The 11,644-nt window shown below is 41.0% G+C and overlaps 2 protein-coding genes across 7 annotated transcripts; one reads left to right on the forward strand and one right to left on the reverse strand.

Moving 5' to 3' along the window:
* Positions 1-169: 169 nt before the first annotated feature.
* LOC116848257 (casein kinase I) lies at positions 170-6,205 on the reverse strand. Of its 3 annotated transcripts, none has more exons than XM_032824161.1 (6): positions 5,648-6,203; positions 4,349-4,458; positions 3,985-4,207; positions 3,606-3,899; positions 3,279-3,531; positions 170-2,308 (listed from the first exon to the last, which is right to left on the reverse strand). In XM_032824161.1, the coding sequence occupies exons 1-6, from the start codon at positions 5,774-5,776 to the stop codon at positions 2,298-2,300; spliced, it is 1,020 nt and encodes a 339-aa protein (XP_032680052.1). In that variant the 5' UTR covers positions 5,777-6,203; the 3' UTR covers positions 170-2,297. The 3 variants fall into 3 exon arrangements, with proteins under 3 accessions (XP_032680052.1, XP_032680051.1, XP_032680053.1); XM_032824160.1 differs by having other exon boundaries at positions 3,246-3,531; XM_032824162.1 differs by lacking the exon at positions 170-2,308 and adding an exon at positions 2,736-3,098 and having other exon boundaries at positions 3,246-3,531; positions 5,648-6,205.
* A 288-nt stretch (positions 6,206-6,493) lies between these two features.
* LOC116848252 (methionine--tRNA ligase, mitochondrial) lies at positions 6,494-11,245 on the forward strand. 4 transcript variants are annotated; one of them, XM_032824147.1, is made up of 8 exons: positions 6,494-7,136; positions 7,242-7,544; positions 9,108-9,269; positions 9,356-9,630; positions 9,717-9,948; positions 10,020-10,255; positions 10,356-10,590; positions 10,665-11,245. In XM_032824147.1, the coding sequence occupies exons 2-8, from the start codon at positions 7,289-7,291 to the stop codon at positions 11,228-11,230; spliced, it is 1,962 nt and encodes a 653-aa protein (XP_032680038.1). In that variant the 5' UTR covers positions 6,494-7,136; positions 7,242-7,288; the 3' UTR covers positions 11,231-11,245. The 4 variants fall into 4 exon arrangements, with proteins under 4 accessions (XP_032680038.1, XP_032680037.1, XP_032680040.1 ...); XM_032824146.1 differs by having other exon boundaries at positions 6,496-7,136; positions 7,202-7,544; XM_032824149.1 differs by lacking the exons at positions 10,020-10,255; positions 10,356-10,590; positions 10,665-11,245 and having other exon boundaries at positions 6,517-7,544; positions 9,356-9,548; positions 9,717-9,863.
* Positions 11,246-11,644: the final 399 nt, after the last annotated feature.

Genomic DNA, 11,644 nt, shown 5'->3' on the forward strand with positions numbered 1-11,644 from the left:
TCTTTATGTATGTACATCCTAGACGGTGATTGGTATCACAATATAGAAAGTACGTGGTCTTCCGGAGCAGGTACGATCACCTACCTTTGACCAAATACGTCAATACACTTTCAGCGATGCTATGTCATATATGCGTCGTTCGTAATTAACATTTAATGAAACAGAAATATTATATAGTACAATATTCTAATTCTTTTATTAGTAAAGACAAAAGGAGAGCAGTAAACCGTTGATGTATTCTTCAGTATTTATGAAATAACGTATGCCTTAATTACTGTCACAATTTTATTATACATACAGATATGCGTATGTGCGATATGTATATACACATACACTCTTTTCATATAGTATATATATATGTGTATATACATACACATACACACAGCAGATAGTATTAAGTGCATATATCGTTAGTTGTTTTTATTAACTTACTCGCTCATTCATTCCTCTCACAGCATAGCAATGCGCGCACTCTTTTACACTTTCATTTATTCTCTTTAATAATAATAATAATTAACCACGCATTCGATCGAGGATGGTTGTAGCTTTTTCGTTCTCGGTCTCAAAAGAAAATGTCCGTCAGGCGGTGTAATCCACTTCCTTATAATATATAAGCTTGGAGATTTCCGGAGTCGAATTTATTTTCGCAATCGTACATCGCAGTTCGTATTAAGGCTGACCGGACGACTGATAGTACCTTCCACGACGAGGACGTGACACACTAATATTATTCGTTAAAGGTGTGTGTGTGATTATAACTTCTCCTTTTTGGAACTAATGTTCGCAGAGCATGGACGTGAAGTTTAGCAGCTAGAATGAATAATATAACTAAAACCTTAAACGCGAGATAAAGAGAGATAATCGTGTTCCCTAATAATTGTCGATATCGATAAGTATTCAGACTGTCGAAATGACTTTTCTCAATGTTGTGTATATGTGTGTGTTATATATGAAGGTGTGTATATGTACGAAAAATGCTCGATTATGAAATATGAAGTCGCATGTCTACATAAAATATCAAATTTAATATTGAAGCAACAGCACGTGTGAAACAGCTACACAGTCTCAGCTATTAAAACTATATACGGAAGAATTGTTCAGCTAAACTGAGTTACAGGAGTACTTTTCAGACGAGTTTTTTTCTCTCTATCTTTCTTCATCTATATCTCTTTTAGACGAAAGTAAGCCTGTAACTAGCTCGCACTAATCAACGTTCTCTCTTTTCCTTTAGCGATAATTTTATTTCTGCGATCGAGTAAACATATTCACAGACAGAAAGAGAGTAAATTGAGGAATATCCTTATGATAGAATCGTTAATCATTTGTTCGTTTCTCCATACAGTTACTCGTTCTGTTACGCGATATAGTAGTCGGTAGTAGATACTTAAAAATTAGGTGGTTGCCTTAATATTACGGTATCTTTAAACGTTACTTGTCAATATCATATCGGGGAGACATCATCGTTTATACATGTAAAAAAAAGTTATTCAGTTCGAACGCGTCAGAGATACGTTGAATGATATCCTTGGCGCTATCGATATATATCACCCTGATAAGAAAAATATTAACATTTTCTCAACACTCCACGTACTCCACGTATGCTCACACTATACACTGAAGACAAAAGAAAATTTAGGAAGCAAGTTGTCAGTTCGCCTTACGATAGTGCTCATACTCTCTCTCACAAGACACTCGCGTATTTTCTCACGTCGCGTTTCCGTTTGTATAGATATAAAATTTTACAGGATCACCACAAGAATGGTCTGAATGTCCTCTCTTTCTCTCCATGAAAATTATACAGCAAACCTCCGATCTAATCGACTATTCGCATTCGAGGTTAACCACGTGTATCCGTTTACAAAAATCTTCTCAGGACATCAAAACCTTTATTTCTTTTTCAATTATTGTAATGGTAAATTAAATATATAGTAACAAAATAAAGAACATATGCCACTTTCTGGCTGGCTGGTCTCACTTGCATTTCAAATCCAAAGAGTTCAATCAACCGAAACTCTAAGTACCAATGCTACACAAAGTATCTCATATATAACTGCAATTACGTGATACACCTCTTCCTCTATGTCGCATTATAAGAATGTTACATTTGTAATCACATAATTCATACGCTTTCTCTCTTTCGCCCTCGCTTTCTGTCTCTTTCCTCCTTTCTCCGCGAAATTAGAGCCTTGACTGATACGACTCTTTGAATGAACAATTTGTAAGAAGTTCAATACCTTTCGTATAAAACACTTCAGTGATCGCAATCAAGGTTGTTGCTACGATCTGGAGTTATAGTCTTAGCGCGCTCCTGAAACAAATAAAAGTAATTTTGAAATTATATAAAATAATTTTATTCGTTGAATTTTGTTATGGATAATAACGATAGTGTTTCACTTTTTGTTAATATCAGTTGCTTAGTATGCATCATATAACAGTATGTGCGTTGTGTAAAACATGTTTTTTTATTTTTAGAAGACGCGCATATAGATATCTACACGAAAATAGATATTTTCAGATATAGAGATTTTCAAATTATACTATATACGAATAAAATTAGAAATGTAGTATTTAATACTACGATCTAATTTTCAATTAAATAATTAATGGATAAAAGTACATTAAAATTTCTTAATTTTATGCGTAAAGATAAAGGGACTGTTGTTATATCGTGTTTCAAATAACTCAACAATATCTTTGAATAAATTTAAAATTTACTAATTATTCATTGTGATAACCGTTCTCTATGTAAAATAAATTTCCTCAGAAGAATTTTATATTATGTATTAACTATATGAAAAGAAACGTATTTATCGATACAATTAAAAATTTGATTGAAATAAAACATCTAATATCATGGAGCATTAATTTGTGGTTAAATGTTAATCAGAATGAAGCATACTTGTATCTCCGTAAATGTTAGGCGTTATCATTAGCAAAGATGTAAATAGAATCTATTGTCCACAAAATTTTGCGAGGTTTATTGGAGCGGTAAGAGGCATTTAGGGAACTCGATTATTGCTTCTTGGAACGATTTGTGCCAATTAATATGTTATTAATTTTCGTGGAATCTTCCATCCATTTTTTAAGCTTGGAATTCGCTATTAAGAACGATAAGAACGTTTGTTGTAACTGCATGTAAAATAATGACACAAGAGATATGTATATATCTCTAATGGACTTCTAATGGAATCTACAAACTATGTGCACATGCTACGAAAGATCGATTCCAAGAACTTTAGTTGCACCTGATTGAGCGTTGGCCTGAGTAGGTGCCTGACCTTGGCTTTGTCCTTGCCCTTGAGTACCCTGAGCACCTTGAGATGGACCTGGTCCAGCTGTTGCTACTCCACCGCTAAGAGTGCTATTCCCTTTTTGCTTCAACATTGTCCAATCAAATGTATAATCGTACTGATGGTTTAATGTACGGAAAAGTATGCGGAAAAGCTGACGTAAATACATGTAATCTGGACTTTCTTCGAAACGCAAGCCTCTCGTATAATTCAAATACATCGCGAATTCGGCGGGAAATCCCTGAAAAATGCGATACTCGGTATTACGGATATAAATATCACACAGAGAACAATACATAAAATTCATTAATATACCTTGCATAAAACTTCTACTGGTGTGGACATTTTCTTCTCACTAATCTTCTCATACTTTTGTTTCTTTGTTGCTGCCTTGAGACCTTGCCAGGGTAATGATCCTCGGTTAAAGTACATAAGGACGTAACCAAGTGATTCCATATCGTCACGACGACTCTGTTCAATCCCAAGGTGCGCATTAATAGAAGCGTACCTTGCGGTGCCAGTTAAGTTTTTATCTTCACGATATATTATGTGCAGTCTTGTACGACTATCCCTATACTTCTTAGCCAGTCCAAAATCGATTAGGAATAGCTGAAATATTTGTTTTCATAGTTTAGGGAATTATGTAAAATTAATCTCTGATATTATTAGGAAGCAGTCAAGTTAAAATGTTTACCTTGTTACAATGCCGTCCAATTCCCATTAAAAAATTATCTGGCTTTATATCTCTGTGAATAAAGTGTTTGCAGTGAACATATTCAATTCTACCAATCATCTGATCTGCCAACATCAAGACTGTTTTAATTGTAAACCTTCTTGAACAGAAAGTGAAAAGATCTTCCAAAGAAGGTCCAAGAAGATCCATAACAAGAACATTATATTCACGTTCTTGGCCATACCTGAGAACATAATGGTTTTATGACCTTTTTGATTCATATAAACTTTAATTGATAATTTAGCTTGCATGCATTTCACTACAATAGTGGAAATTGTACAGACAAAATATATAAAACATCAGAAGAATTGGATTCTTTAATTACCAGCGTACATGCGGTATTCCTATACCGCCATGTAATATTTTGTACAACTTTGATTCATATAAAAGCTGCGGGTGTCGGGCTCTCATGTTTTCCAACTTAACTGCAACTTCCTAAAATGCAAAGTGTACTGTCAAATTATGTCAGTGTTTTGGAGATTTATCCAACTCAAAAGTCTTAAAAAATGAGACAAATAAAACTATAATAAAATAATGACATGATTGTTTCCTTACTAAATTTGCTTAATCTATTTGTTAAAGATACTTGAGTTATACAATTGTTAAAGAAGCACTTGGGTTATATAATTGATACAAAATAAATTTAAAAAATAAAGCAAAAATAAGATATAATAAGCTTCTCTCCTAATACTCAAAAATATGAATATATTAATTGAAATAAGTGCTAATTCAACGATGATGTGATATACTGGCTGATACCAACTCTACACAATGTCCATTTATTAGAGTTGGTTTTAATATTATATAGTGAATGAGTTGTTCTAGCAGAGTTATAAACTATATTGGTCACACTTGGAAACTCTGCTCAAGTTGAGTTAAATAATACATTAACAATGATCGACTTGAGTAAACAGGGAAACAAATGGTAGAAGCAAAATGATCATTGTTGCACTATTATAGCCTGTTACAACTAATTCAATTTTCTCTCTTTGTAAGAGAGACTATAACCTATAGTAAAGACACAGAAAACGAGATTAACTAATTCCGACGGATATATCTGAGACGTCTCAAGTTGGACACGCGGGTCACATTTCGGCGAACGGTTTTTGCTGTGCTCACGGCGTATGCTGATAATTATTACTATGACGAAGATTAGCTTATATTTATCTCGACCGCGTCGCGGCACGTACGTCACTCGCGATACGCACGATCGTCCGAATTTCCGCAAAGTTAAAACCTACGACAATCCGCGCTTGCATGTTCGCCACGGTGGCGAGCGAGCGAGTGAGCGTGTTGCAAGTTCGCGACATCGAGGACGCGATTCACAACGGGAGCTCGCCGTCCACGACGGCGGGGAAAGATCCGTTGCTCTCTCGACGGTGGTCGACATATCGGTGTGACGGCGAGTTCGCGCTGATCGCGCGATCGCGAGATCTCTCGAGCGGACCTCCGTCTGGTAGTGATGCCGCGTCGCCGTCGCTGCCATGTTAAGAAAAGAGTAACACCGACCGCCGTGGACGACGGCGACGAGATCGCGACGAGACGCGACGGGAAACGCGAAAGAAGCGATCGAGCTGGCAGCAGTAGCAGTCCGTACTGTCGAGATTTCTCTCTCGTTCCATACCTCGCCATTGGAGATGTTGATGCCGAGGTAAATGTCGCCGAACGAGCCCGAGCCGATCTTCCTCATCAGCCTGTACTTGCCCCCCACAATAAACTCATTCTTTGCTATTGACATCGCTAACGACGCCATGTCACTACTCTCTCGGTGTGCCTTCTCTCTCCTTCTCCTCCTTCTCACTGTCTGGCTCTACCCTCGTAGCACTGCGTCCCCTATACGGCGGTGTAGTTTTGCACCTAGCCTCCGTCTCTCTTTATCTTTCTCCCACTTGTGCCGCGATCTCACTTTCTCCCTCGGTCTCTCTCTCGTTCTCTTTCTCGCGCGCGCAAGTCGACTCAAATCGTGGCACGGACCGACCGGGGCGTATCAGCACGCTCTTCGGACCGAATTTTGACAGATAAGGTCACCTACGTCGGGATGCTCGATGTTACGGTCGAGATATCGCGCGTTGCACACCGCGTCGGAGGCGAGGAGTCACTGGCAGTGGCACGAACGGGCGCACCGACAGCGCGCCGACATTTTCCCTTTCGCTGCGGACACGAGAGCGACTGGCTGTTCCGGAAGCGTGCGTCACGAGCGACGGCAGAGACACGGAAATTGCTCAATGGAGCTCCTCGCGCTCGTACTCGCGCGATAATCTGCCCATAGATTTCGCGCCTCTCCGACAATCCGTGTACTTCGTTTCGCGTTTTCGCGGTCGTATGGACTCGACCAGGCAGCCGGCTGCTCGCGCGCTTCGTTCCTCGCGTCCTGACCCGAGCGACGTGAAGTCGCTCGCTTGAAGCGCGAGGTAATTCGCGGGCGCTTCAAGCGCGTAGGTCGTGGCGCCACGAGCGCTTCTGTTCTCGCGCACAGCTGAAATAACGGGAGTTTTCCGAGTGTCGCAACTGCTGCGATTCATCCAAATACTTCGGGATTCTTTCGTTTGCGTTTGCGATTCCGACAGCTGCGACAGGCACGAACGGATAAGTTGAAACTTGAGTTTTACATCGAGAGCTTCGTGTCTCCGACAGCGCGCTCCGTTCCATTGGCTGCTGCTGTTGCATTTTATTTCTTATTATCAACGGCGAAACGTAAATATATGATTGCCTGAATAATTGTCCAAACGAGACGAGAGGCTCTATGGAGCGGATCGTGAGTAGAGCGAATTCGCGGACGCGAATCCGGAACTCGAAGCATCGATGTAGGTCAAAGGTGCCATTGGACGTGCTCTCTCCTTCTCTCTCGCGGATACGGCACTGGCGCACCGGGACCTCGTGCTACTTTTTCATATCTTTATAGACCATTGTTCGTGCGCGGCCAGCAGTCGTTCGTTGGCTAACGACTGTCCGTCATCGCACAGAATGGACCGTAATAACGACTACTTGACACACTGTGACGAGCAACGGAGAAATTTCAGAGATTGTTCCCAAGTGAGGAGAGGTTTGAATCGCCAACAATGACATCTGGCGTTTCAGCCGTCGACTCCTCGCACGCGTGCAACATGGCGACGGTACGTCGACACGTTCTCCCGTAACGCGTTTGTTGTCGTTTGTCGATTGTTTGTATTCTTGATAGTGCGTAAAATTGACGATCCGCTTGACATCGCATCCTGCAGACGAGGACTAGACAGTCGTGAAATCAGAGGAAGGAAGAACGAGATCTATGGCAAGTGTTTTGCTGCGAAACACAGCTGGTGTGAGGTTAGGCAAGTACCTGAGGAACACCCGGATAGCCCTGAGAACGAGCGACGAGAGGCACATAATGACGGGCCGGGCGAGACTAGAAAAGGTTATAGAGGAGTTGCAGAAGAACCCTTATTACGACAAGTACGCCACGAAAATCGCAAAGCTGCAACAGACCAGTCCGGAGGAGTTCCTGCAGCGTGTCGAGCAGCAGGAGAAAGCTCTTAAGAAAAGAGGTATATAATCCCTACGTTCACGATGCCGTTGCTCTAATAATGTTATATTTAGATGTTAGGTCAGTCGAGAAGTTTGGTTTTATTTTCAAAAGACTGACATGCATATAACACTAATAATGGCTGTACTCAACAGAGAAAGCTGTTTTGCAACAACTACAAAATTCATGAATCTGATTGGTGTATCTTCTTAATTCTGGATGAATCTAAGAGCATATACCAGTCAAATTCATGAATTTTATACAGTTGCAAAGTAGCTTTTTGTGATACACAGCCAATATTGATATCCTGCTGCAAAATAATCATAAATAATGATAATAATGAATTAGCTTACAACTAATTTTCCATTGAATGCAACAAAGTCAAGTTCGAAAGAGAAACCCTGCTTATCGACTAATCCAATAGATAGTTTGAGACTGTTACTTATTTTCCTTCTTTCTTAGACACTTATCTGCTATGTAATTCTCGTGTAAATCTATTGCGGTGAGAAATGTTTAAATGTTATTGTTAAAGAGAAACGCGAGAAAACCACAAAGATCCAGCAAACTGATGCGAAGCCAGTTTTAAGGCCCGACACGCAGACGAAGGAAGCTCAGTTAAATAGTATAATGAAGGTCGATATGATAAGAGATAAATCGAGGGAGGAAATAATAGAGATATGGAAAGAATATCACAAGCAGAAGGACTGTATTTGCGGTACGATGACGCCCGAGCAGTACGACAAAATGTTCGCGCGCGGCAGTCAGTACTCTACGTTCCTCTTGCCGTTGCCGCGAGAGCACGGCTATGAGTTCATAATGTGTCAATTCTACGGTTCCGAGGTGCACATGACGCCGCTCCTATGGTATCAGACGCACAAGGAGAACGCGCCCGAATGTTTAACCATGATACATTACACAGAGTTGAGAGACGATAAGGATGTCGTGTTGATGCGCGGGGAATTCGATACGAAATTGCTGAGCGCGCAAGAAGCCCAGTGTCTGGCCAATGAATTGCAACTATATTATTGTACCGATAATGAGCATAGATTGCAGTTGCTCGATATGTTCACTCATCAGCCGAACGAATTCAAACACATGGATCTGATAGCTCAATTAGAAACAATATCTCTAGAGCCGAGTACCGTCAACGATAACAAATGAAAGATGACGCCTGCACGCACTGCTTTGTTATACACAATGTATTATAACTATATGTACAGAACTAGTAAAAAATAAATGTATACATTTAAGACTAAGAGTCTCTGTATATATTATTTCTAGTAAAAAATAAATGAATAAACTTAAGACTAAAAGTCTACATGTCATTCCATGTGTATTCATAAAAAATTCTCATTAACTTTGTCGACTGGTGGCCATCGTAAATTTTGTCGCGCCGTAGAAATGTGGAGTCGTTTGTCGTTTCATAAAGAATACCTTCACGTCTGCTAAATTATGCTTTCAATGAACGTAATATCGAGGTGCAATGACCATGTCAGATCTTGATGCGTGTATTTTGTTTTCTGCAGAAATTAAAAAGATCGGTTGCTACTGTGATGATAATGAATACTGTTGATTTGGATTTCAGTTAAGCACGTAACGCCAAAGTATGAGCCCTCGAAATTCTCGATATTTCCGTTCCTGTTCAAAAATGTACGGCCACCATGGGATCAAACGATCAGGAGGCGATACGTCCAAGATCTGTCTCAGAACAAGTGCATTACTACGCCTATTTTTTACGTAAATGCTGGTATGCCATGCCCTTTTTTCCGAATTCAATTTCACCGTCTGTTCATTAATAGGAGATATACAAGCGACGTTTCTTTTACACATCAGGTCCTCATATCGGGCACTTGTACACTGCGGTTTTGGCTGACGCCGTAGCTCGATACAACACCATGTTGGGCCACAAAACATTCTTGACTACGGGCACCGACGAACACGGCAACAAGATCAAGGCCGCCGCGGCTGCAGCTGGTCTACCGAATCTCGAGTACTGTACAAAAGTCTCGCGGCAATTCAGGGAAATGTGCGATAAGTTCGAAGTGGATTACTCGCGTTTCATTAGAACCACAGAAAAGCAACACTGTGATGCGGTGCATCACTTTTGGGTTCTTAGAACTTTACCATTGACTATTCTGACCATCCGTCCGCGCCCGTGATGCGTTAATTCACGTCGAAAATTGCACATTTTCAGAAACGGTTAGAGGAGAGAGGATATATTTATCAAGGAAAATATTCGGGATGGTATTGCGTGTCGGACGAGGCGTTCCTGTCCGAGACGGAGTTGGTAGAGCAGAAAGATTCGTCCGGTAAAATGATCAAAGTCTCCGCGGAATCAGGAAATGCAGTAGAGTGGACGGAGGAGGAGAATTACAAGTTTCGGCTTAGCGCGTTTCAAGATGATCTCAAGTACTGGCTCAAAGATGGTACGACTAGCTTGGCGCGATTCTTTTCTTTTTCTCAATGACTGCAAATTGCAATTTCGAATCCTTTGTAGAGAATACAGTCAGACCAGCGTTGTATCACAAAATTTTGTCCGAGTGGGTGGAGGAAGGCACATGTTTGCAAGATTTAAGCGTTTCTAGGCTCAGAAACAAAGTGCCATGGGCGATGCCTTCTCCGTGCGACGAATCACACTCTATTTACGTATGGATGGATGCCTTGGTGAATTACTTAACGGTTTTAGGATATCCAAACGAGTCATTCAAAGAGTTCTGGCCGCCCGCTGTACAAGTACATTTTATAATTTTTAGCTGTTATCAAGTATTCTGCAAGCTATCCTGTAAAATGTTAAAGTTAAATTTTCTGTAAAAATAATACTAATTGCGTATAGGTGATCGGGAAAGATATACTAAAATTTCACGGTGTTTACTGGCCGGCATTCTTAATAGCAGCGGGTCTAGAGCCTCCGAAGACACTGCTGTGTCACGCTCATTGGACCATCGAACATCTGAAGATGTCGAAATCGAAAGGAAACGTAATATCGCCGTTTGAAGCTGCGAACGATTACTCGGAGGACGGATTGCGGTATTTCGTTCTGAGAGAGGCAGTGCCGCACAGCAACGCAAGTAAGACGAATTGTATTTTACTCGTACGCACAGTGTTTCTTAAAAAGCTCTTTGTACACGCTCTTGCATTCTAGATTACAGTTCAACGAAAATTACGAACATATTGAACTCCGAATTGGCGGACACACTAGGCAATCTAGTTAGTCGTTGCGCGGGTAAAACGATCAATCCGTCGAGGGAGTTCCCCGACCCGGCGAGATATTGGAACGTGTTGCAGTCTCAAGCAGCTAACGAAACCAGAAAGGCTTTAGAGTCTCTTGCCGAGGAAGCGCGCGAGAGCTACGAGAAATACAATTTGCATCATGTCGTCGACATGGTTATGAGCGCACTTCATTCCGCGAATAAAATGGTGCACCATCACGAACCCTGGAACCTGAGAAAACGGGTCGATGATGCAGATTCGGTGAGGGAACTCAAGGCTGTGATATCTCTCGCTTTGGAAAGCAGCCGGATAGCCGCTTTAATACTGTATCCAATCATACCGAGACTGAGCGGCGGTCTGCTCGATTTTCTGAATGTCCCGAAGGAAAGCCGCATGTGGTCGGACACCGCGCCCGAGTACTGCAACAACAGAAGCGTGAAAGAAAGATATATTGAATATAACAGTATAATGTTATTTAAAAGGATCAAAAGTCAATAAAAAAAAAAAATAAAAAAATACTCAGAGTCACTGCCTATCGCGAATTCGTTGATCGTAGAATCGGTCGCTTCACACGTCGTTCGTCTTCGACGCTCCGACGGAATGTGGGATAGGAGAAAAATCAGTAGAAAATCGCAGAGAGAGAAAGATCTAATACTTCTATATATCTCGAAGTCTTACTCTAATATATTTACAGAGAACGGTCATTCGAATATATCATTAGTATACATCAACATTGCGCACGAGTCGTGCCGGCGAGAGAGTTCCACGTTTGTTCTTCTTTCATTCGTTCTTTCGTCCGCTCACTCGTCCGTGCGTTTGTACGTTCGTTTGTTCGTTCGTTTGTTCGTTCGTTCGTTCGTTTGTTCGTTCGTTTGTTCGTTCGTTCGTTCGTTCGTTCGTTCGTTCGTTTGT

This window comes from Odontomachus brunneus, unplaced genomic scaffold, assembly GCF_010583005.1.
Source record: "Odontomachus brunneus isolate Ranch 3 - 2012 unplaced genomic scaffold, Obru_v1 Obru_scaffold_092, whole genome shotgun sequence".
In the NCBI taxonomy this organism is placed as follows: domain Eukaryota; kingdom Metazoa; phylum Arthropoda; class Insecta; order Hymenoptera; family Formicidae; genus Odontomachus; species Odontomachus brunneus.